This window comes from Psammomys obesus, unplaced genomic scaffold (genome assembly GCF_907164565.1).
Source record: "Psammomys obesus unplaced genomic scaffold, mPsaObe1.curated_primary_1811, whole genome shotgun sequence".
Taxonomy (NCBI): Eukaryota; Metazoa; Chordata; class Mammalia; order Rodentia; family Muridae; genus Psammomys; species Psammomys obesus.
This window is the reverse complement of record NW_026586383.1, coordinates 9928625-9954351: the sequence shown is the minus strand read 5'-3', so window position 1 is coordinate 9954351 and position 25727 is coordinate 9928625. Positions and strand designations below refer to the sequence as shown.

General features: G+C 54.4%; 1 protein-coding gene across 1 annotated transcript in view; it reads left to right on the top strand.

Annotated features, from left to right (window-relative positions):
• The window catches only part of Ulk4 (unc-51 like kinase 4), a 246945-nt gene that overhangs the window by 136310 nt on the left and 84908 nt on the right, over positions 1-25727 (top strand). The window contains exons 34-35 of the mRNA XM_055601553.1: positions 11899-12065; positions 17063-17161. Of these exons, the coding sequence (XP_055457528.1) occupies positions 11899-12065; positions 17063-17161 (266 nt within the window). The remainder of the gene's footprint in view (positions 1-11898; positions 12066-17062; positions 17162-25727) is intronic.

The window sequence follows — 25727 nt, the reverse complement described above, 5'->3', positions numbered from 1 at the left end:
TGAACAGCCCACTGATGGAGGTGTGAACAGCCCATTGATGGAGGTGTAAACAGTCCATTGATGGAGGTGTGAACAGTCCACTGAAGGAGGTGTGAACAACCCACCGATAGAGGTGAGGCCCAGGTTGGTTGCAGAACCAGACTGAACCAGACTAAACATCTACACAGAGGACTCTGGCTTGATCATAGTTATGGAGAAACTGAACCTCCTGCTGGCGGATTAGCGTAACAGATGTCACTCCAGGGTTCATTCTCCAGGGTTCATTCTCCAGGGTTCATTTTCCGGCAGTTTGTTAGCACTCCTGATCTGTGCTTGGCCTGTCATTCCCCAGGGGCCTGGACTTCCTCGCACTTGTCAGTGGAAGAGTGGGAGGTCAGCCTTCTCCTATGTCAGCAGAGGGAATGTCTGCAGACCATGTGTCTGAAGAGGAGCTGATATCCACAACACGTAAAGAGCATCTACAACTCAATGATGGGAAAACACCACCGAATTCACAAATGAGTACACAACTTGAATAGACATTTCCCCCAAGGAGGCGCAGGAGTAATGACATTAACTGACCCTGAGTCCGTCTTCCCCCACGTTCTCATGGGGTGGTGCTTCAGGTTCTCTGAAGGGAAAACTAGTGTCCCGGCCTTGGGGTGTCAGTTGTCTCCTCTTCAAGAGGGAGAGTCCCCACTGAACTATGGGTGAAATTCTCAGAAGAAGCGGCTGCTGCTGCTGCGGCCGCCTGTCCTGAGAGGAGCAGAAGAAAGATGGCCACAGCACAGAGGGCGTCATCTCCCGTGCCGGGGGAAGGCCTGTGTGGCCGCAGCAGGCTGGACCTGAGCTGCTCTTTGGTTGGTGTTTTGTTGGCATTGTTGTAGTTCACCCGTTAGTGGGTGCAGGGCATCGGTTTCAGCATCCTGTTGAGTGCCCAGTTGCCAGCTTCTCACACAGGACCGGCTTCACTGTGCACATGGCTTGGGCACATCTTCCTGGGTACCTCAGACCTTCGGGCGCCACGGCAGTGAGGCGCTGGGTGTTCCTGGGCTGGAGGCGGGGGGCCTGGAGGCGGGCTCTGGAGCTGGGCGCAGTGGGAGCGCTCGGCCTCCTGAGCTGCGCTGCGGGCGCCGGCTCCGAGCAGCCCTGCCGTCTGCAGATGGCGTGCAGGGGAGGCTAATGTGGGGAAAGCAGGCCGTTAAGATGCGAAGGGTGGTGTGCGAGAGCTTTCCTGCCGTGCAGGCTCACATTCACTTTTATTCCCTTCTGTCGGGCTGCCGCTCTCAGGAACTGAAGATGGAAATGCGGAAGCGACTAGGCTAGACTCGCAGAAAAAAGTGGCAGCATCTGCCTCTCGCCTCTCGCCTTTGATGGAGTCAGCGCTGCTGAACTCTCCGGCGCCTTCTCTTTTATATCCTTGCAGGGAAAACAAGCCTCGCGCAGGCGGCAGTCACTGCAGTTGCTACAGGATTCAGCAGGCGGGACATTAAAGCGGAATGGTTATTAATGGGATTAAAACAGCCATAAAAGTTTATGGAGGCATTTAATAACTCCTCCACGCACCGTGAAGCGAGGCGCATCCTCCCCTTCGTGGGTGAAGTGTGCTATCTGTCTCGGGGTCCACCGCTCTGACTTTTAGCTGAATGTCAAGCGAACTTAGACTGGAGATTTCTTCCTGTGTGTTTTATTCAAACCCTGCAGACCCCGAAGGCTTCGGAGCTGGGGCTGCAGAGAGCCGGGATCCAGAGGAGCGCTTTGATAGCGTTGACCACGGGCCCCTCCGCTTGCAGAGGCGGGACCAGGGACTGGCAGGCCTTGCAGCCTTGGCACCCAAGCGCTGAACTGTGGACAGAACTGGGGTCCTCTCTCACCTGTCTCAGTTTCCCCCAAAGAGCCGAGTGCACGAGGGCGGCTGCCCTCCACCCCGAGAACACAGTCCCATAACTTGGTGTTTCTGGAGAGGTGTGCGGTCTCTCTCCAGTGCCCCCCTTCTCACTCTGTACCTTGCCTGGAAGATTACCTTTCCTGTGCAAAGCTTGTTGGCACTGGCTTTGTGTCCTTCACTTTTCTTGAACAAACCACTTGTTTGTTTTTTGAATCACTGTAGTGTGTGCGCGTCCGTGTCTGTGTGAATGCACGTGTGGAGGTCGGAGGGCGAGCTCGGTGTGGTTGCCACGTACCAGCTCTTGTTACTCGCCACTGTGAATGCCAGGCTAGCTCACCCTGGAGCTCCTGGGGACCCCCTGCCTCAGACTTCCGTCTCGCCCACGGAGGGCTGGGGTTACATCACTGCCCTAGCTCTCATCTGGGCTCAGAGGCCCTGAACCGGGCCTCACCCCTGCTTGGCATGTGTCTTCCTCTCTGACTTCTGTCCTTAGCTATGAGCACAGACAATTAGAGCTGCAGTAGCGTTTCACTTTAAGCTCATCATTGTTCAGACGATAAACGATGGGTAATGGGGTCCAGCTGCTTGCTTAGGGCCCCGTGCTCCCTCCAGGAGGGACCTGAGGTGACCAGAGATGAGAGGGCCTGGTGTCTTCTCTCTTCAGACTCTAGCCAAGCAGTGTAGAGAAGGCGCCACTTAGCCGAGGGCGCCTTCCTGTTTCCCTGCCATCCAGCCCTTGCGTTTGCTTCAGTTTCTGTGAACTGGGCTGTGGCAGGTGCTTCTTTTGAAGGCTGATGGCGGCAACCCAGTGCTCCCCGGGAGACACTGCTCTCTGTGCTTGGAGATGAAGGACATGCTTAATGCACCTACCTGGCTAGGTGCTAGAAAAGTCCCTTGGAGTCAGAGAATAGAGTCCTGTTGATCCACTGTGAGCTGATGGTCCCTCAGAGCCGCAGCCGTAGTGAAGCTTCCACGCTTCGGAGGGCGCCGTGATTGCTGGGAGGTGGACCGTGCCGTGACTGCTGCTGGTTGGGGTCTGAATGGGAACGCCGTGAGCGGCAGGACTGGCGTGTACCAGCTATGCCGTCATCTAGAATTCACGTCATGTATGACAGAGGCCTGGTGTGTGCCAGTCATGGTTTTCACCGATATTTTTCTTTTTGTGAAAACACTCATTTGTGAGAGCCCTAGCACTGCCCTAACTATCATTCCTGTCCTTCGGCTGTTTTTCCTGCTGCCGAATTCACAGAGATTTACCTAACATAGATGCTGTCTGTGGAGGACTGGTCAATCCAAAACCTACGGACTGAATTCCTTCTGTGTTCCAAAGCCATGGTCCTCGCTGTGGATCTCAGAAAGGGCCTGGCTCAGTTTAAGTGTGAGTTCTACGTCTAGGGTGTGCCTGCTTCCCTTAGATGCCCTTTCCGGAGGCGCTTCCAGCCGGGAAGAGATGCCCCATCCGAGAGGATGGTGTGGCCCTTTCCGGAGGCGCTTCCAGCTGGGAAGAGATGCCCCATCTGAGAGGATGGTGTGGCAGGTTTGGAGAGTCCCCAGTGCGGAGGGGTGGGTTGAGGGAGCCGGGCTGTACTGGTGTAGGGAGGTGAGCCTCCCTGCACAGAGCAGCGGGAACAGGCTCCTCAGTGGGTGGGTGGGTGGGTGGCTAGGGGAGGCTGTGCAGCAGGCGGGCGCTGGAGAGGTGAGTGCAGGGCTGGGCTCCTCCTCAGTCGGGTCGTTGTTGGCGTGATGTCGGGCTATGGCAGAGGGTGGTGGTGCTGCTGACTGCATCCTCCCCGGGAGTGGGGATGGCCTGGCCCTTTGCCTTCTGCGCTGTCTGTGGGGCATGGCCTACGATCAGAGGACTTGGCAACCATGAGGTGCAGGCCAAGCCGTGAGGTCATCGCTGCCCTGAGTGTCCCCAGTCTTCGGAAGTTCCCATGGCCATCCCTCAGCCTCCAGTCCGGGGCTTTCCCCAGCCAGCCAGCCAGCGCTGAGCATCAGAGCCCAGCCAGGCAGGGGGCCACAGCCGGGTGTGGAGACCCTCCTGCCGGAAGGCCGCCAACTGAGCCGCTTTGGGAAGGTGCAGCCACGGACTGAAGTGAAAGGTGAAGAAAAAGATTGTGTGCCTGGTCCCATCGAGGAAGGATGGTGGCTTTTTCTCCTTCCAAGCAGGGCTGCTGAGCATCAAACCCAGAGCCTTGTTCGCGCTGCACAGGTGCTCACCACTGAGTCACACGCTTGCTGAAAGCAAGTTGACAGAATCGGGGGGGAAGGGGAGCTGAAGGAGGTGTACAGGGCAGGGGCTCCTTAGGGGTAGGACGGGGCTGCAGGAGACAGGACTGATGGAGCCTAGCTGTGAGGAGCTGCGTCATCCAGCTGTGCGTCAGCACTGTGGGCCTGCGGGCAGCACTTCCCCGGACGTGCCTTTCAGTGCCGACCCCGAAACTTTCTTTAAAAGTGGGACACGTAGAAAGTATGAGCAGGTAGGAAGACTTTCTCCTGCTTTGAGGGGTCAGATCGAGGCCTTGCAATGAGTTAATTAAGCTTCCAGCCACAGATTTAAAAATTGCCTCAAGTTCTTTCAATCATTCCTTTTTGATTTTTGGAAAGACGTAGGATATCTGTGTGTTTTCAGATCAGCCAGGCAATGCATATTCATTATAAGACGTGAATAATGCAGACTGCATGGAGTGGGAGCGAGTCGCTCCCAGCAGTGGCCAAGCTGTCTCCACCTGTGCAGAGCTTTCCAAGCGGCCCGCGGCGAGGACAGGACTGAGAAACCGTTCCTGGGCTCTGGTCGCACCTGAACCCTCCGGCCTGGTGGGACTGAGGGCTGGCTGGCTGGAACAGAGCATATCTGCGTATAGACACCATGAGTGAAACAGCAGAGGGCTGGTGACGTGGCTTGTTAGAAAAGTCAAGCCCCGTGCCCACCAGGAAGCCGCTGAGAAGGCTGTTCTCAGCGTGCGACCTCTGCTGGTTTTCCATGCTAGGTCCAGAGATGTGCGTCTCTGTGAGTCTAGGTTGTTTTGTTTGTTTATTGTTTTGTTTTTCATTTCTTAAGAGCAATTTCCAGTCACTCGGAACTCCCTGAGTAAGTTAAATTGTCCCTGAGCACTCTCATGGAATTCTCATTTGTGTTTCTGTTGGCATTTTCCTCCCTGGCTTGTCGGGGCTCTGGTATTTGGGGCTGTTGGAAATAAAGGTATTTCCTACATCTACTCTCGCTCCCACACAATGAGGCAGAGACCTCATCTATTTATTAAGAAGCTCTAAGCACCATAACTGGGCAGATACTGATCTGTTCTGTCTCCGCCAGTCTAGCTACTTCCCAGCCACCTGCCACTACCGTCCTCTCGGCCTTCTTTCTCCCCCTCTCCCCTCTTCCTGGGACCCCCAGAATGGCAACAGAAGTCCTGCCTACTGTCTTTCTGCCCAGTCCTAGGCTGTCTAGCCTCTTTATTAACCAGTCAGAGATAACTGGGAGTAATTTTTATACAGCATCGAGATAGGAGATTCCTCAATAGCAAAGAGGAATGTTAGCATGTAGCTCACTGCTGGCTCGGACACGCAGACACACTGTGCCAGGGTGTGAGTGCTCTCACTTCTGCGGTGGAGGTGGACACACTTGCACACAAGTAGTTCCTCTCCTCACCTCGCTGTACTCTGAACCGTCACTGTCAGATCCGTCCTGTTTTCTCCCCACCCGGCTTGGTTCTTTCTGTCTAAGGCTCAGCCAGGTGGGGCATCTGAGTGCGTTATGCGGACTGCAGAGACTGACCCCTAAGCTGATTTGTTTTCTCAGTGGTGAAGCAGTTACAAAGCACTGCTTATTCCTCCTGAGGCTTAAGCTCTGCCTGCTCGTCTCCTTGCTGCTGTGCTAACTCACCTTTGTCTGCCTGGCTCCCGTGATGTATGTCTGGACTCTGTCCCCTGCTGTAGCTTTTCAGTCCTATGTTGGAATCACGGCATTTTAATTAAGGTCTCCTAGAAATGTTTTGTAAGGTGGTGACTTAGCCTCTTAAAAAAAAAAAAAAAAAACAACAAAAAGCCACTTGGCTTATAATTTTGCACTTATGTTCAGACAAACCTTAAAGCCTGTTTGTGCAGTCTCAAAAACTCCCAGTGAGATTCCAAGCCCCTGGAATATGGGCATTTGGGTTGGTTTTATCTGTACTTTCTATCGATTCATGAGTTTATTCAAGCCTCCTGTGCCTGGTATTTCCTCATATCGTTCTGTGCGTCTTCTCAAAGGCGTTCCTGAGACATTGCTTAGGATTGGGGTCACCAGGCCATGCGGGGGTCTTGAGGCTGTGTGGAAAGCTTTATATGCTAGCTGAGGTGGACATTTCTTTGAGGTTCACATTACCCATAAGTAGTGCTAAGTGTGTTTCTGGCATTTTCCATTTATTTGGGTTATTTGGTGCCTGATTGCTTTGTCATCCCCACAGAATCTAGACTGGCAGGCCGGACAGTGGCCTCCTTTGCTTGTTTCTGGCTTCTGTGGATGGGCTGTGCCTCCAGCGTTCCCCCTGAGAGAGGGAACATGAACGCACAATGCAAGGAGATCCTGCAGCCTCTGCTCAGCTGTCCCAGGGAGCCAGGCCTCCTCTGCCCCAGTCACCCAAGCCAGTCAGAATGTGGACCCTGACTCCAGCCTCTGTTTCAGCCTCAAGTTCAAACTCAGGCCAGCCACAGGAAGCCAGATGTATGTGTGTCCTTGGCCAGAAGGAAGGTTCCCTGTGCCCGCCAGCTTCAGCATGCCTACATCTTCAGTGAGGTACCCCAGGCCTCAGTGGCTACGACCTTATGGCCCTTCAGCCTTTGGATATCTGAGACTTGGCTTCCTCACTTCAGTAAGGGCCTGAGCTGCCTCAGCAAGTCCCCTCTGGCGACCTTGGTTTGTTCTACCACCACCACTAACTGCCATCGTCAATAATGAGTGTCTGGACTGTGCAGGCCTCTGGAGACATCAGCGCCCCAGTGACTCAGCTCCTGGGCCTGGAGTGCCCACATGAGAGCCCCAGTGACTCAGCTCCTGGGCCTGGAGTGCCCACCAGGAGCCAGGTCTGCGTTGTGGCCACTGTGGACTAGCCCCTGCCTTGCAGGTACTGGAGAAATGGGTTCCAGGTCAGGCGCCATTGGAGGCCCAGGGCAGGGAGGAGAGCAGGCCTCATGCCTGCCTCTGCGTTCAGCCATGTCCCCATTTCTGTCATTTCTGTGGCTTTATCAGTTCATTTAGATGTAAGTGAGCACGCACAAGTCCCTTCATGACCTGAATTGATTCTTACTGTAGCATGAAATCCTTCAATTCTGGTATGTCCAGGCTGCCAGCTTTTTCCTAGATAATCTTTATTTTCTCCACAAAACAACCCCCACCAACAAAACATTCCTGAAAACGCTGTGCATGCCGCGCTGGTGCCTCGCTGCAGAGCCTGCAGCTGCTGCGTCAGGTGGCCCGTGCGTGAGGGTGCCTGCTGCTCAAGATTTCTCACGTGACAGCGCTGGGCTATGGACCACTGTCAGACAGTGGAAGCAAGAGCTGCAAACTACAGCGTCAACACAGCAGGCTTATTCTTAATGGGGTTTTAACATACGCATTTGTGTGTGTGGATATACAAGTACTGTACACTTGGAGGCCAGAGGAGGGTGTGGGGCTAGAGTCAGCGTGGCTGTGAGTGCTGAGAGCTCAATCTGGGTCTCCTAGAAGTGCTAAGTGTGCCTTTAACTGCTGGACCCACGTCGATTTTAAACGTGAGCAGAACAGAGTGATGGAGGTGACGCCACAGCCCACGTGAAGCCCCTCCCTTTTTTACCCCTTTGTCCTACTTACGCTTTCAAACACCACATTATTTGTGTTGAGGCTGTGGACTTCCGGCTTGGCTTCCCCTTTCTGCACTTCCAGTTGCTTTCATTGCCACAAGGCCCTTTCTTGGTTTTGGTCATAGCATCTGTGAGTGCCTTTGGCGGTCAAGTCCCCTGGGCTAGGAGGTCAAGGTGACAGACCCTGGTTTTTAAGGGACAATCCAAGTGTCCTGTACACTTCTATTGGAAATCTAAGGGAGTGATGTCTGGCGTGGCGCGCTGGCGGTTCACAGGGCGGCTGCCCCCTCCTCTCAGGCGCACAGTGCGGTTGCTGTCTCGGCCACCCTCCCCTCCACCTCGTGCGGACCGCTTTGTCCCAGCCTGTGGCACTGGTGAGAAGCTGCAGGGCCTTTGAAGGAGCACCCACTCCGCTCTGAGCCTGCCGGGGGCTGCCTAGTGGACTCACGGCCCTCGGGACTCAGCCACCCTGTAGGCCCAGCTTCTGAAGATGGCTGCAAGCAGGACCAAGCCGTGAGTCCTTCCAGAGCTTCCCGTGTGCACCACTTAATATTTGTTTGCCGTTGTCATAGCAACCGCGGTGATAAATGGAGTGTCTAAAACAACCCGGCAGCTTGTTCTTGTGCTTCTGGAGGTCAGAAGTCTCAAGTGCTGAGCAGGCTCCCTTCCTTCCAGAGGCAGGTTCTGTGCCTTGAAAACCCAAGCTGGGAAGCCTGTGGCAGCCCTGGCTTTGCCTAGCCACATCCCTTCTTGCCAAACTCCAGCTTCTGAGGTCACAGTCCCCAGGACTTTGATGTCTCAGGAGACCCCGGGACTCGCCAGCTCCCCTGGGTCCTCAAGGATGCTGCCTCACACTGTTGGTTAATTCCATCATGTTTGTAGACCCCTGTTGTCCTCTGAAGTCAGTTCACAGTCAGGACGGTGTGGAATGATCTAGACCAAGATGGCGCTGAAACTTTCAGCCTCTGTGAAGTGTGGACTTGTGTTCATGTGATAGGCATCGCTGCTTGTTACCCTTGAGGCACAGGAGGCTGAGTGCTGGGCTCTGTGATCTAGAACCCCACAGCTCCCCAGCATTTCAGTCATACCCTACCGCAGGGCTTGGGACGGGCACCACCAAGTTCACCCTCTACATTTTACTGAAGCAGTTTTAGGCTGGGTGTGGTGGTATATACCAGAAATCCCAGGCCTTAGAAGGCAGAGGCAGGAGGATCACAAGTCTGAGGCTACCAGCGTCTGTTTGGTGAGTTCCAGGCTGTTCACAGCTATGTAACATGATATTTTCTCAAAAATCAGATAGAAGGAAGGGACAGAGGGAAGGAGAGAAGGAGTAAGGGGGTGGGAGGAAAAGAGAAAGAGATAGAAAAAAGAGAATATAAGGAATGGGGAAAAGAATAGAAGGGGATAAGAAAGGATGAGGGTAGGAGGTAGGGAGGAAGGAGAGAATGGAGGGAGAAAAGGGGAAGAAGAAGAAGGAAGCTGTCTTAGTTAGGGTTTTATTGCTGTGAAGAGACACCATGACCATGGTAATTCCTTTTTTTTTTTTTTTCTTTAAGTTCTCTTTAAGTTTTTGTGAGACAGGGTTCCTCTGTGTAGCCTTGGCTGTCCTGGACTCACTTTGTAGGCCAGGCTGGCCTTGAACTCACAGAGATTCCCCTGCCTCTGCCTGCCGAGTGCTGGGATCACAGGTATGCGCCATCACACTCGGCAACCATGGCAATCACTGACAAAGGAAAACATTTAATTGGGGCTGGCTCATAGATCAGAGATTTAGTTCGTTAACATCTTGGCAGGAAGCACAGTGGCGTGCAGGCCGACATGGAGCTAGAGAGGGAGAGTTCTTTATCTGGACTGGCGGGCAGCAGGAAGAGAAAGAGACGCACTGAGCCTGGCTCGGGCATCTGAGGCCTCAGATCCCACCTGCAGTGACACACTTCCTCCAACAAGGCCTGGACTCCTCCAGTACAGTCCCTGTGAGCCTGGGGGCCATCCTTCTTGAGACCAGCGCAGAGGAACAGGAGCAGAGTTGGAGTAGCCTGCGGACTGGCTTCCATGCTAACGCGCTGATTGTCTGCAGAAACAGTGACTTCCACCTCTCCCTACGCAGGCAGGGGTTAATAAGCCCCAAGAGAGGTGACCGTAGGTTTGCGAGGTGTGGGCGTGACACCTCTCAGAAGGAAGCTCTGTGTGGATGGGTCATGTCTGCATTTAGAGCCGTGCCCAGATCTTAAAGACGGAACTGCAAAGTGCTCCCTCCACAGGCTCAGATGTTCCAGAATCTGCTTTCCACACTGGCAAATCACAGCAGACAGGGTGTAATGAGGACACTGTGCCCAGAGCTGGGACAGCTCATCATGCATGTTAATATTCCCAGAACACTGAATACTTGGAAATGACCTAAGAGGGGAGTTCCTTGAGGGATTTGCTCATAATTAATACAAAATTATTCTCAAAGTATCTTGATGAGTTGGTTATAATGAATGCAGCATAATCCCAGCGTTCTTTGACTTAATGAAGTTTGGTTTCTTTTAGAGACTCTGGGATGGAGCATTAAACTGTAATGGCGGCTGGAGGATGGCTCAGTGGGTGAGGGCACTGGCTGCTCTTGCAGAGGGCCTGGGTCAGTTCCCAGAACCCACGGTGACTTACAGCTACCCACAACTTCAGTTCCAGGGCATGTGACACTGTGGGTACTGCAAGCAGAACCCACCACACATCAAGTTTAAAATGAAAATAAAAATGATTGTTATCCTAGTGTATAACCCGCAGGCTGGAGAATGCTAGAATGCTAGAAGGCCTTCCACACGCCTTCACAGAGTAGCTTGGTTGTGTGTGTGTGTGTGTGTGTGTGTGTGTGTGTTATAAAGCTTCGTGGCAATTTTACCTGATTTTGCCACAGAGCTACAACCCTCAGAGAAGCCTGTGCGATTTGGATAACATTTATCCAACTGAAAATTTACCACCTTCAGTGATAAAATTATTCCTTTTGATATGTTCAGGAAACGATGTGTGTGCTGGGCGTGGCTCCCCATACTGTGTGGAAGAGAGGAAGCGTCGAGGGTGGTGCTTGCCCAGGCTCCACCCTGCTGATGGGCGGGGTTTCAGGACAAGTCATTGTGGGTCCAGTGGAACTGGCCTTCAGGGGAATCCGTGGCCCTTTAGCAGATGCCCCTAGCATGTAAGAGTTAGAAGACTGACTTCCTTCACAAGAACATGTGTGTCGGCTTGCACTGGCCCCCACAGTCGTACTCATGATTTGTGTTTGCTCATTATTTTCTCCTGTCGCTTCTGACTCAGTTGTGTAAACTGTGAGGCTAATGCTAAATACAGTCATTGTCAAGATACCAAAATGAGTGTGAGCAGCAGCACAACATGAAACGTTTGCACCGACCACCCCACACCAAGAGCTGGTGGTGAGGGCTGCAGCGATAGCAGTAGGAAAAACCCGCCGCTCATACATTAGACGTGTCTTCACATTGTAATTAATTGCATTGTTTAACTGTGTGAGGAGAAACCCGCTAGCGCTGTCTCCCGGGGCCCCAGCTGCCTGTGCTCTCGGTCCCTGACTGACGGACCGAAGATCCTGACTTCTGGCGGCTGCGTGCAACCCGTTCTGCTTTGGTCAAGCCTGTGTTAACGCATGTTTCTGAGTGTGTTTGGGGGACCTCTTGCCTTAAGAGGCCCCTAGGTGTGAGTTCATCTGTGCAGCTGCCCTGCTGTGCCCGGAGGACTCTGGGTTCTGTTAGCCCAGGGTGCCCCTGGTACCCTGGCCACACTCCAGCGGAAGGCCGCACACCCAGGAATGTACAAGCAGCAGTTAAAATAGAAAGACGAAAAGCTGGGTGTGTGGGAGATGGGGAAGGATTAGAGAGGAGCTGGGGAGGGGTATTACCAAAATACGCTGTACAAAATTCTCAAAGAACAAGAGAGAGAGTGAGAGGGAGGGAGAGGAGGAGCGAGAGAGAGAAGGAGGAAGAAGGGAAGGAGGAGGGAGGGAGATGGGGGGGAGACCCTTGCCTCATTCCAGGCCCCTGAGCAGACGCTGAGAGCTCGAGGCTTAGAAACCTTCATTTTAAGCAACTTTCCCAAATAAACAGCGGAAGCGGCGTGCACAGCTCTCGCCGCCCTGAGAGCCCCAGTGGCCCGGCCGGCTCACGTGCCGTGTTCTTTTTACTGTCTTCTAACAGGCGCTTTCCCTTTTTCTGCCCCAGGACTCGTCGGCCACGTCTGCAACATGTTCATGGAGACTGCATCACTGTACCTGGACGAGGACAACAAGAACAACACGGAGCCGGCGGCCACGCTGCTGGCGTCGCTGCTGGACATCCTGCAGGCTATGCTGACCTACACATCCGGCGTGGTCCGGCAGGCTCTGCAGGTGAGCCGGCTGCGCGCCCGGCCTCCTGCCCGGGCTCGGTGGGGAAACCACCCCTATGTGAGGACAGCTTCTGCCTGGGGTACATGCTGGGGTTGGCCAGCTAGTGGGCAGCTCTCTCCGTCCAGCTCCAGCAGGAAACTGAGCATGCTGGGAACAGCAGACTGGATGGTTACACACGTTACATGTGTGTCGGAATCTGCCGAGTTATTTTACTCTTCTCACAGCACACATGATGGGAAGCAAGACCAGGGCGCGCTGACTCTGACGCACAGTTAGAAGGACGTCCCCTTCGTGGCGGGCAGCCGAGTGTGAGGTGACTGCTCCCACCGGGCCGGCAGTGGGGCACAGACAGACAAATGCCAGTGCCCGTCTTGCTCTCCCCTTCCTGTTCAATGTTGGCTTGATGCCCTTCTGGGCAAGTCTAAATTGCTTCAAGTCGCCGACAGAGGTGGTGTCACAGGTGTGTCTGTCTGTCTCTCATGCATTCCCCATACCTCCTCTCGCGTGCTTTCCTGTGTCACTGATGATAGCCACTCGGAATGGAGAGATGAATCTGAGTCTTGACTGTTCTTTTAGCCACGGACAGCATGAGTCAGCCATGACTGTGGCCCATGTTTGCTGCATCTTTAGTGGGTACTTTTGTGTGATCGGCGCCTCCCCAGGCCACTGGGTGCTCATTGACCAACTGTGTCACGTGATACTCAGATCAGCGAATGGCTCACTGCCAAGGTCAGTTCACTGGCTTCTTCATACCCAGGCTCGGATGGTCCCTCTCGGCTCGGATGGAGATGTCTCACCTCTTGTTCCACCCCACCCCCACGGGTTTGGTCAGACAGCGCTGTTCTCAGTCTGCTTCCACAGGGTGGTTTGTGAAGTTCTTTCAGATGTAGCCGCAGCCAGGCCGAGCACCACGATGATCATCGTGTGGAAGATCATGCGTGAAGGCTGTAGACTAGAGAAAAAGATCAGGAGTTTACAGACTCCGGCACAGAGAGATGTGCCTTTTCCTTCCAGATGACGAAGTAGACGAGGCACTCAGGATTTTAAAAACTAAAGCTCCTTAACACAGACTGTTCCCTGAATCTCAGATGGCCCACAGTCCAGCTCATCACGGTGGTTTTCCTCTTTCATGGCCTTTGACCCCATTGAACTCTGGCTGTCCTCTTTCTCAGTCCCCATGGCGAGAGGCGGGACCGCTGACTGGTCTCCATCTACAGGAAGCGCAGTCCTCAAGAGAGGAAGGAGTGGGGAAAGAAGCAGAGTGCTCTTCAGAGACAACTCTGCCCATTTCAGGCATAGATGCTTGCGGACCAGAGTTGCCTTTGCCACTTTAAAATCCTGCACAGGGGCTGTGCCTGTCAAGGCAGTGTCTGCATCACACAGAGCCCCTTTCCAGGGGTGAGCAGCTTTGTCTCCTGGGGAGGAGAGAGGCTCAGTGCAGGAGTGGGTGAGGGGGAGTGGTGACAGCAGCAGCCAGAATCTCCAGCATAAGTTCAGCGCCCACCCCAGTGGTCCTGTCCCTCAGAGGTACCCCTAGTCCATCTCCTCAGGTGTGGTGTATGAGGTAGGCACAGAGAGCTCAAGGATATGGCGGGGGTCAGGGGATCCTAGGAACGACGCCTTGCCTGTGGCCCTGGGCCAGTCCCCCAGCTGTCGGCATGCTGGTTTTCTTGTGCCTGAAGCAGACGCTGTAACTTGAAGGAGTTGAGACCTAACACAGAGATAGAGCATATGCCATCGTCATTTATACGTGCAGCCTGTTCCGTGCGCCCTGACCTCAGAAGTTACCGGCGGCCACTGCTTGCACCATGATCACCCTTGGAAGAAACGCTCCCGCCACCTTGCTGGCTTTTTCTGTTTCCACACTCACTCTGCCATCAAGCAGTTTGAGCTCTGTCTCAGGTGACTAGCTGTAGTTGCTTTTCTGCAAACCTCGGCCAGGCTTCTGTCTTCTCTTGCCTGGGCTACGGCACCTGGACAGGTGGAGGACACTGGGCGGCTAAGAATGGGTTGAGTTACAGCACAGCAGTGGCAAGGGGCAGCTTCTTCTTTCAAAAGAGTCAGTGGGACAGCAAGGACAGTGGCCCAGAGTACCCAGGGGGGAACAGAGAGCTGGGAGTCAGGACGCTAGTCCATAGTGGGAAGCTGAGATGGGAGCAAAAGGAACTCTGATTCTCCTGCTTCAATTGTTGTCTTGAGGCGTACTGCCTCCTTCTGCTGACCTAGGCCTACTCCTGGGAGCTTCCAGCCTCCGTACAAACTAACCCAGGCCTAGAATGTTTTCAGCCTCTGAGACTCACTGCCGAATAAGCTCACCCTTTCCTGTTCTTACTGAGCTCTGGGCTGGTTCAACTCAGCTGTTCTGGCTCAAACTCCTCTCCCAGCTGACTTAATATGGTTTTTCTCTTGGCCTCTGAATTGCTCCACTTGTTCTCAAACTAACTCCACTCTAACTGCTCTAACCTCCTGGCTCCTTCTCATTCCCTGTCTCATTCTATCTTCACCTGTGTCTAGCCTGTTCTCTCATTCAACCTCTCTCTGTAAAACTCTCCTGGTAAAACTGCCTCCTCTCTCTCTTCATTGCCCCTAAGCATTTTCCCTTTTCTCTCTCTTCTCATGAGAGTTGGGTGAATCCTATTCTGTCAAATCTTTCTCTGATTTGTCACTTTTTTTGCCTCCCAATTAGACATCACTTTCGAACACAGGTGCTTCCTTCTACAAACTTTACCTTCATTGTTTGGGATTAAAGGCGTGTACCACCATGCCTGTAACTAAGCTTTTCTTTACCCGAAACCTGCTCTACACCAGGCCCGCCTTGAACTCAGATCTTTTGCTTCTGTCTCTTGGATTAAAGGCATGTCTGTATTCCAGCTGGATCACACAGACCTAGAAGGTCTTTGGATGCCATTGCTCACCCGAGCAGCCATGTTCTGGGTTAACCCCTCTACACTGGTCCTCTGTGGGGTGCCATATCCATTCAAGGCCCCTCACTGCACAGGGCTGTCCTCATACATGGGTCGTTTGTGAAGGGTGCCGCGAAGCTTTTAACACCTCCTTGCAAGCTGCCAGGCCATGCAAAGCTGAGGTGTCTCTCCGGAATCCCTACCCACTGCAGAGGTGGCACACGGCTGCTGCAGACAGAGCGTAGGCGTCGCCTGATGGCCCTCAGGACCCTGTAGACTCTGAGGGACCACCGCTGTCCTGTGGACCAGGGCCCAAATGCAGGCTTGCGTGGCCACGCCTGCTGCCTCAGGTTTAGAAAGGGAGTGCTGGCCCAGGGCCTGCTGCGGCCCACATCCGGCTTTGCAAACCTATCTTAGCCTTTGTAGGAGACACCAGTGCCAGCCCCAGGAGAGCGCGCTCATGTTTAACGTGCAAAGGCCGATACTCCGCCTCAGCCCGTGCCTCAGCAGGTGAGAGAGCGGGGTGCTGAGAGGTGCAGGTCTGCAGGGTAATGGGGCCACCAGGTCCTCAGCCAAGCCACATTTCGTGTGCAGGCCTGAAATGGGGGGCCCTGGAGTCGGGGTTTGTGACCTGGGCTCAAGAGGTCAGGCTGAGGCCTCATTCTAGAAGCAAAGACAGAGAAGCCCCGAGCGCTCTCGAATTCTAAAGCTCAGGACAGATTCGAGCCTGTTCTGAAAATAAAGCTGCTCACTCTGGTGAAAACCTTCATGGTGAGTCCTGTGGCGCCCAGGAGAAGACACAGCGCAGATCGGCAGGTCTGGCTCTCCCCCTGCTGCACTTCAGGCCTCCGTGTAACGGTTAGTGTTGCCAGGAAGACAGGCCTCTGGGCACAGCTGGGAGGAGTTACTCAGCTGTGTGAATGCACACGGGAGACACAGTCCGGGCAGGGATCCCAGAGTGGAGGCGGAGAAGGCAACTGAGCAGCTGCATTCACGGCTCCCTGCTTCCGGATGGCAGATGCAGGGCGACAGGCTGGGACTCTGCAGCAGGGGAGTGACCAAGAGTGTCCCGAGGGCTGGAGAAGCAGCCTGGTTACCAGCTGCGGGGTGGGCAGACACCTGAGCGTTGGGGTGTTACTTGAGCAGGTGGATGAGCTGAAGAGCCACCTGGTGTGTGCCACAGGTGTGCACAGAAACATCCAGGGTGTGGCGGGACTTGGCATTGAACGGTCTTTGTTTGACCCTTGTGTGACCTTTGCTCTTGTTACTTAAGTGACTTTAGATAACCAAATTAAGGTTTCTTTATCCCCCAAATTCTTTCGGGGAGTGTGTGAATGCCATGTGTGCGTGTGTGGTGTATGGCATGCATGCATTCAGGTACACTCACACGCCAGAGGCGGAGGTCCAGGTCCTGCTTCCTGGTTTCCTCACACCCCTGGGTGCAGGGCCCTTTAGTAAACCTGAAGCCAAGGTGGAGGCCAGCGGGGCTCGGGGCCTCCTCCCCCCACAGACACGTTAGTGCCGGATTTGGGTCCCTTCTGTCTGTGTAACAAGCACCATCACCCCAGTCTGAGATCCTACCCAGACTGAGATCTCCTGCGCATCCATCTCCTCGAGCAGAAAACAAGGCCGGAGTCCAGGCTGGCTGGGAGGAGAGTAGTCACGCCCGAGGGTGGGATGTGTGGGAGTTTTTACAGAAATCCTTCTGTGGGTGCCTATGCTTGAACACATGCGCTGTTTGGGACGGTTGGGAGCCTTTAGGAGGCGGAGCCTTGTGGAGGAAGTGTATTACTGGGGGTGGGGCCTGGAGGCCTGGCCTCAGTCAGCCCCTGGCTTTGGTCCTCTGCAAAGTCTCTTGTCTCGTTGGCCTGGACTGTGCTGTGCCCCAGGCTGGCCTGGACCTCGAAGGGCCGCAGAGCAGCTGAGGTGAAGAAGGGGCCATGGCCTTCCCCGCAGGGCACACACCCGTGCCCAGTGCCGGGGGCTGTCCAGTGTGCACTGGGGGGCTTTGGGGCCGCCTCACTCTCCGATGTCTCCAGCCCCCACCCCACCCCACTGGCTGCTCACACACCTATCACTTCTGCTTCGTTCCAGGCCCAGAAGTCAGGCTCAAGAGCGGACACACAGGCCGCCGAGGACCTGCTGCTGCTCAGCAGGCCGCTCACAGACCTCATCAGCCTGCTCATCCCGCTGGTAAGGGCTCGTCTGTGTGCCGAGTGTGAGGGTGTGTGTGTGTGTGTGTGTGTGTGTGTATGTGTGACGGTGTGTGTACTTTTTCAGAAAGGCTGAGCCTGAAACAGTTTTCTCTGGGTTTCAGGAATGTGTGTGCTCAATTAAGGAGGGCCAGATGCCATTGTTGTTTAAAAATCTGAAGTTTACACTTGATTCTGAAACCAGGTGGCTGGTTATTCACTAAGGTGACAGTCAGTGTCCCATTAAGTGAGCTCCAGAGAGGCAGGCGCACAACATAGGAGGTGAGCCCGCTTGACGTACACACGAAGACCCTGTCTCAAAAAGGGTAGGTAGGTGCAGCCAGCCAGCCAGAGGCAGAATTAATAGAGGAATAAGTGCAGCAGAATCAAATCCAATTACTTTTTGTTTGTTTGTTTTTGTTTTTCCGAGACAGGGTTTCTCTGCAGCCCTGGCTGTCCTGGGCTCACTTTGTAGACCAGGCTGGCCTCGAATTCACAGAGATCCACCTGCCTCTGCCACCCTGAGTGCCAAGATTACAGGTGTGTGCTACCACACCCAGCCTAACTACTTTCCTAATGAAAGTGTGGTTTTAAAAGGTGCAGTGAACTCCCCTAAGAAAGGACAGACCCTGTGCTTCCAGGGGAGATTCCGAACTGTGAAGAGATAGAGGGGCGCACACACAGGCCCTGCAGCCCCACGCAATCCTGGCAGAGCAAGATGGACACAGGCAGGATTGCACAAGGCCCCTGAGTTTCAGCAGCTCCAACCACACTGAAAGAGCCCAAAGCGGGGGACAGGTGACCCCGCCTCACACAGCAGCCCCTGCTGGCCGTTGGTGAAATTCTGAAACTTTGCAGAAAGCACAAGGTGGTGGGAGGGTCTGTGGAAAGGAGGCCTGTTCACACCTCCAGAGCCGATGACAGCCTCAGGCTCCCACCTCAGGAGGGCTGCAGCTCACTGGTGAGGTCATGACAGCCTACAGCTGCTGCTCGTTGCCCGGTGGCTTCGGGGGCTGCCCAGGCACTGAGGGTGAGCAATTCCACAGGTCTGTGAGGTTGCCTGGAAGTCCAGCTCAGGAGGATTGCCAGGAACTTGACTCCAGCCTGGGCAAGTCCCAGGCTGACTGTGTCACAGAGCGAGGCCTTGTCTTAAAATCAAGCAAAACAAAACAAAACACAGGTAGATGACAGAAACAGCCCTAAAGTTTGGGCTGGAAAAGCACCGATGTTCCCAGCAGCTTCTGTCATAAAGTACGAATGACAAGGAGAGGTAGGTGGTGGGAGGTGGCCCATGGGAACCCATATACCCGCAGCCTAAGACGTCACTGCTGTGTTCATGGCCTCACCTGCTCCGCTTGGCAGGACGGGAGAGGACGGCAGGCATTGCGGAGCACTTGTGACCTTAGCGATTGATTCCACCAACAATGGTCAGGGCCTGAGGTGGTCCTGGGCACTCGCCAGCTGGGCTGGGCTCCGTCAGCACTGGGCGGTCTAGCTGGGCTGGCACAGGGAGGTTCTCTTTCTAGTTCAGCGGGGATCTTATGAAATCCTCCTTTTCTGTGCCTCGGGGCCCACCTCTGCTTTCCAAAGGTGGCTGCTAGAGTGGTTGACTCTAGAGACAGAAGCCTGGGTGAATTCTGACCCCAACACTCCGTGATCCTCACCAGAGCCCTCACTGGCCTCGGCTTAGCTCTGAACCACGACACCCCAAACTCCATTATGTGCAGAAAGAGCCAGTGGCAGGGATGCATCAGGCTTCAGGGGAGAGGTCTGGGTGATGGGACAACCATTCTTCACAGCTGAGGCCCTGGGGCTCCAGGAGAGGGCTGAAGAGAGGCCAGCCACAGACGGCAACGGGCACGGTGCTTGCCAGCCCCGCAAAGATTGTCTCACACTCCCGAACATAGCCACACCCAGTTCCTTGCAGATGTAACGAGGGAACACAAATGAGGAAGAGCTGCCGTCACCGTGCAGGCTGCAGCTGACCTTGTCGCCATCGCCATGATTGCTTGCCACAGCTGCTAGGCCGCTCCGCCTTGGTGCTCCATCTGGTGACAGACTTAGGCCTCGGGGGAGGAAGGCAGTCAACTCCCGTTCCAGAGTCCTGCCTCTCTCCCTGTCTGTCCACAGTGACCAGGTCTAGAGCGTAATCAGGCCACGGTGGCTCCTCACCCCGGAGCAGGGCAGAGCTGGACTTGAACAGCCTTGAGCACGAATGTAGAAGATGGCATCATGTTTCCAGCCCGAAGCACCTGAGGTTCACCTTCTTTGAGGTGGGCAGGTGGGGCCCACCCTGCCTACCACACCTATGCTGTCTTCGGCCCCGCCCGGCAGCGCCTCAGGCATCCAGAGAGTTCCGAGGGTGGCACAGGCCTGCACAGAAGCACCGTTTACCTTAAATTCCTTTATTTGTTACATGACCCAACGTAACAGCCAGGGTCTGCCGCTCCTCGCTGGGCATCCCATTTGCGTTGAGCTTAGATGAGGACAAATCCCTGGAGAACACGACACAGGGTCCTGACTTGACGGAGTCAGAGGAGGCTAGAAGTGGCAAGGGACGGCCACACAGCTGGGATCTCGGGTGAGGGACGAGGCCTCCAAGGCCTAAGGAGGAGCAGGCCCTGGCGCCTGCCCCCTCCCTGTCACCTCTCCTTTACAAATTTTCTCCTGGACACAAGCTGCTGCACAGTCCACAAGCTGCTGTTGTGACTCTTGTCACCGGCCAGGTCTCCGGCCTCCCCATGCAGTTCCCAGCTGGTGTCCTCTGCCCCGAGGACCGCCTCTCACTGACCCCGCCGAGTGCTGGTGTCTGTCGGTGCCCGTGCTGGGTGTGTGTGAATCAGCACGGACCGCCCTGTCCCCGAGGGGTCCCAGCTCTCTAGAAGCTGCCTGCTGGAGGCGCTAGTGCGTTGGTGGGCATTCGCCTCACGCACGTGAGCTGCCTCACTGGAGCCTCGGCTTCTGCGTGGCCTGTGACAGTGTCATCCTGCGTCTTTTCTGGGAGAGATGAACTCACATTTATAGCTTTGCACAAAGTGAAGAGAAATCGCCATGAAGCCACTGAGCATCGACAGCTCACGTCCCGAGCGAAGATCAGTTTTATAGAGGCTGCTTGAAAACGCAGGAGGAGCCTGAGCCGCTTTCCTGCGGGGAAGAATAAACAGACTTTTGAGTTTTCATCCAACTTGGGTGAACTCAGGCGTTTGGCCTAGAGGCAGGAGGATGAACTTGGCAGTTTGGAGGCTGTTTCCAGATGTGGCCTGAGGACAGCAAACACACCCAGAGGCCTCGAAGAATGTGAGGCCTTCTTGTGAGGTGGTTCCCTGCAGACTGTGGCGCAGGCGTGGTCTTCTCGTGTTGGGCCATGGCCGCAGCTGCCTTCAGCCTCCCGTTGGTGGATGAGGCCTGCCAAGTGCGCTGAAATCGCGTCCTCACTGTACCGCGGGCTTATCTCGACATGATTCCGTCCCGAGTCAAGAAGCTTCTACGACGTGCGTTACTCCTGCACTACACTCCCGTGAGTTTAACATGTAAATCAGGCCTTCCTTAGGGTGCTGGAAAAGGTTAACGAGGGAGAGATAGCAGTCTCGAGGTAGGAGCTGTGTGCTTCTCCACCCCAAACTCCGAATGCTGCCCACAGCCCTCTGCTGAGATCCGGGGACAGGCTGCATCTGACTTGTAGCAGGTAGTCTGTCCCGGGCCCCCATCGCCCTTCTCTGAGGGCCCCTGAGACATTTTCCGAGTGCTGAGGTAGAGCTGCGCCCCGTGGCTCTAGCTGGGTTCGCAGAGGGCACGTGTCCACCCAGCCACTCTATTTGCCCTCCCGTCAGGATATGCCGTCCAGGTTGCCAGATCCGCCATGGTGCCAGTGCTCGTCCCCGGCTGGCAGGGCTGCAGCAGGAGCGCACAGTTTCTCCTCAGACAGTCATGTAGAACCCCCAGCCGGTGGGTGCTCTCGGGCACAGGGTGGGGGCCGCCCGGCGAAGGCGGCGGTCCTTGCTCTGTTCTCACGACTCTGAGTCCTCTTTGTCTGAGCTCATGTGTGTCGGACTCTCCACACAGTTCATGAGGGTTTCCCCGTCTCCCACACCCACACGTGAGAACGTTGCTTTCTCTGCCTCTCCTGGTGCACAGCACAGCCCATATCTCTCTGTTCAAGCCTGGGGCCTAGGACAAGGGGCCGAGGCCTGTCTTCTCAGAGGGCGGGCTGTGGGGCTGCTGGCGTCCCTACCTCACAGGACCACCTCCTCCCCAGCGTCTGCCCTGTCTTTGCCATGTCTGTCTGCCCTGGCATTTGCTGGCTAGTTTGTATTTCTGAAACCACGTGTACCTCCCTCTGACTGACAAGAAGGGCACAGTAGCACTGCCCAGGGTCTTGTCACGCTTCTGGAAGGTCACTGCTCTTGCAATCTGTAAAAACAAGGCCGCCTCGCACTCCGGCAGCCCTGGTGACTGCAGAGGCTCTGAGCGTTGACTACGGTACCTCTGTCTGAGGCCATGCCATCCGAGCGTGCCCAGCCTCATCAGTGCCACACGCTGTCACCTCCTCTGCAAGGAGAGACCGGGAACGCGGCAGCCGCTGTTAATGACAGGAGCTTTAAGAAAGGAAGCTTCCAGAGGCAGCTGTGTCCCTCCGTGGCTGCAGCGCAGCTTTGGGACCCTAATCTACGCTGGGAAAACATTCACTATGAGAGAAAAAGGATCCTGGGATCGGCTCCCAGACAATGCTCCTCATCCGTGGATTACCCACGATGCAGTAGCCTCATCCCTCCCCAGACCCACGCTGAGGGACTGATGCCTTGGGTTTTGTGACTTTCCCTGGGGAGATTGTCCTCAATCACTGAGGGAAGACCACAGAGCTGGCTCTGCCTGAGTCTAGCTAAGGGACCCAGTGAATCGGTCGGGGTTTCTGACCACAGCACAAGTAACTCAACGGCAGCACATCTGCAAAGAGCCTCGCCAACATGGCTGACGGTTCAAGAGCTCTCCCGACCCTGCAGACAGTTCCACCGAAGAGCCTCCTCCGAAACTGCTAGTTATGAAACCTTTCAGAGGGGCCTTGTGAATCTGAAGGGCAAGCTTTCTCCTCAGGCCCCTTCCCACTAAAGGAGGAGTCTGGACACTGGAGTGGACATGGGGCAGTTGAGAAAAATTCGAGCAAGAGGAACGAGACCATGAGATACAGGGCATGTTCACGCATCTAGCTGATGGAAAGGCTTTTCAACCCTTTGTGCCATGCCTGTTCCTTGTTGCCTGTGTGCCTGCCTTGACGTAAGAGCACCGATTTCACACTGATGTGCTCAGGTTTCTGCATCCTCCACGAGAATGGAGCCTTAACAGATTGACTCACTCGAGACCTGAAGGGCTGAAAGGCTGGCTCTGGGAGCTGGGTCCCACGCTCAGAACTGCCTGCAACTTTTCTATCTATGTAGCTCCCATCTTGTGCTGGGATGGCAGAGCTGTGGGCTTGGGGGATGCAAAAGTAATGATTTCACTTTAGTGAGATCACAAAGCAGTTCAAACCAGTAGAAACAGCCTCGAGATGTGGTCAGAGGAGTCAGGTGAGAGCCGTCACAGCAGACCGCTCCTGTGTGCATCGGGCTTCGGCTCCCGGGTAAAGCCCCGCCTTAGCTTTTCCCAGCCCAGTGAAAGCACAACAGACCACCTCCCTGTGCTAGCTTCACCAAGAATACCTGCGCTCATTACATAATGGGAGCGATTAAATTAAACAAGACAATAGGCATGGGCTTTTACTTTTCAGTCTTTGGAGCTGGAAACTGAGTATGGACTCTTAATTGGCAAATTAAAATGTAAATAGGTACGTGTCAAAAGCTTTCAAATTATCCTTTAATCCCACTACCGTAGTGACAGTGCATAGGAAGCAGTCTGAAATGTGGGGCTGTTTGTGAAAATATGTAAACTCATGGCATTATTTTTAACATCAAAAAAACCCTAATAACTTGCAGATTGCTCAATTAGGAATTATGTTTTGGTCTTTGTATTTTGTATTTGTTTGTGAACATGTGTGAGGGGTCAGAGGGTGACTTCAGGGGCATCTTTAGCTTCACTGGGGCGGGGCCTGTCTGGATTCCTCGGCTGTGCTTGGAGTTCCAGCTAGCCCCTTGACCTTCTCACCATGTTCCCCTGTTCCCCTCCTCCCGCTCCCATCCTAGCAGAGAAGCACTGCAGACTGGAGCCCAAAGGTCTTCGGGCCTTTGACGTGGCCTCTGGGGGCTCTGGCTCAGGTTGTCAGCCTGGTGGCAAGTGTTTTGTCCCCGTGAGTCATCTCCCTGGCCCTAAATTTTAGGCTTTAAAAAAAAATTATTTATTTACTATATATACAATGTCTGGCTGCATGTGTCCTGCAGGCCAGAAGAGGGCACCAGATCTCACTGTAGATGGTTGTGAGCCACCATGTGGTTGCTGGGAATTGAACTCAGGACCTCTGGAAGAGCAGGCAGGGAGTGCTCTTAACCTCTGAGCCATTTCCCCAGCCCCTCTAAATTATAGTTTTAAGGTAGAATCCTATGCCACTGAATATAGTTTTCAAAGCATATTTAGCAATGTGGAGAAATAGTCTAATGAGTTTAAACAAAATACCAGGGTGTTATCAGATGCTGATTCAGTGTATATTTTTTAAACGTATGTATAACTGAAAGATCTGCATAGAATTTAACCTGTGTTTAGAATAAGCATTGTTTACATTCATTTAATTATTTTGTATACATGTATATATAGACACATGTCAAAATACACATGTGGCGGCCAGAGGACAGAGTCCCGAAGTCAGCCCTCTTTCTACCATGTGGGTGCTGGGGCTCAGACTCAGCTCAGCAAGCTTGGCAGCAAGCTCCTTTACCTGCCAGTCTGTCACGGCAGCCCTTAAAATCAGCATCTTCTGATAGCAGCACATCCCTTAGGACTGATGAGCGCACACAGGCCGCCATGGTCCTTATTCCAGGAAGCCCCTCTGCTCTCTGAGATGGCGTTCTGAGCTCCCACCTTGAAACACCTCAGCTTGCCCAGACTTTAGAGCAGCCTGTACCTTGCCTTTGGAAGGCCGGGGGAGTGGGACCAGCACCTACTGGGACAAGCCTGGGTGCTTGTTCTCACAGCCTGCCGTGGGGAGGGCACGACTGTCCCCCGGGTAGCAGAGGCCAGGTCAAGCTCAGCCGCTTTCCTGATCGCAGCGTTTGTAAGAGCTGGCGGATCGGGACTCGGGCCATCCTCTGGGGTGCCCACTGGGGAGTGGTTCATGTGTGCAGATCACGGTGGTCCGTCCAGGCTGGGGAAAGCCTGCTCACAGCCGGGGGCCGATGGCACATGGCTGACGGCAGGCAGGCCCAAGGAAAGCAGACGTTGTTTCTGATGCTTTGCACATTTGCAGTTTCTGGATGTACTCCATGGTCAGGCTGCAAGGCTGCATCTGCCCTGGGATAAGGGGCAGGTGGAGGCGGAGCTGAGCCCAGCATTGCCTCCACAAGCACGCGGTAGCAGAATTTGCCATTGCCTCCAAGAGCATGCAAAAGCACCCAGTAGCAGAATTTATGGGAGGCTTCTCCAACCTGTACAGAGAATGGACATTTTTAGCTTGACACTCTCGTGAGAAAAAGGCATAGAAGGGAGCCAGTCAGTGAACTCGGCTGCTTCCTCATGGAGAGGAGCAAGCGGAGCCAAAGCAGAAGAAACAGAGGATTGTGACCAAACTCGCCCTAAAAAGGAAGGCAGCAAAGGACTCTTTTTGTGAGGGATTTAATCAAGCATTCAGATAGAAAGCCACACAGGGCAGGTATGGAGGGCAATTTTTCCAAATTTTAAATTATTTGTACTTTTCTTTTAAGTCAGTATTTTATTATGTAGCACAGTCTGACTTGGAACTCACAGAGATCTGCCTGCTTCTGGCCCCGAGTTCTGTTCTCCCACCCCCGGGCCCCCATGGCGGAAGGTGAGCCTTGACTCTCACAGTTGTTCTGGGACCACAGGGGCGCCTGTGCTCAGGAGCATGGGCTTCTCCACCGCCCCAGACCACTGAGACCTGCGTGGTGAGGGGCACCAGCCCAGGGCAGTGTGCCACGCGGCCCCTGTCTGCAGGCTGAGAACGGTTGGGTTGTCTCCTGTGGTCGGAAAGCGTCTCACGGTGCTGTAATGCCCAGATCAAGATAACTAAAACCATGAAACCCCGGGTGAATTTAAAAATAGTACTTTCTACTTTTAGACAGAAAATTCTGCATCTTGTCACCTGGTGTTACATCTGCGAAATAAAAATAGTGACTTCTTAGAGATGAGCGTTCTTGTGGCCCAAGGTCCCTGCCTGGCCTGTGTTCTGCAGAGGGCGCAGGAGCTGGGTCTCTAACGAGCGGGCCTGGAGGGTCGCCTTCCTAGTCACACAGCTCCCACCTCCGGCCCTGCGCTGCCGGTGGCACCCCCAAGCAGGTGCCCTTCCTCTGCCTCGGCTGGGCTAGCTCTACTCACCCCTCCAACTTGCATCACTGTAAAATTCACTCAGGAAACACTGAGAAAGATGATGAACTGAAACCCAATAGCAGTCCATGGAAAAGCAGTTAGAA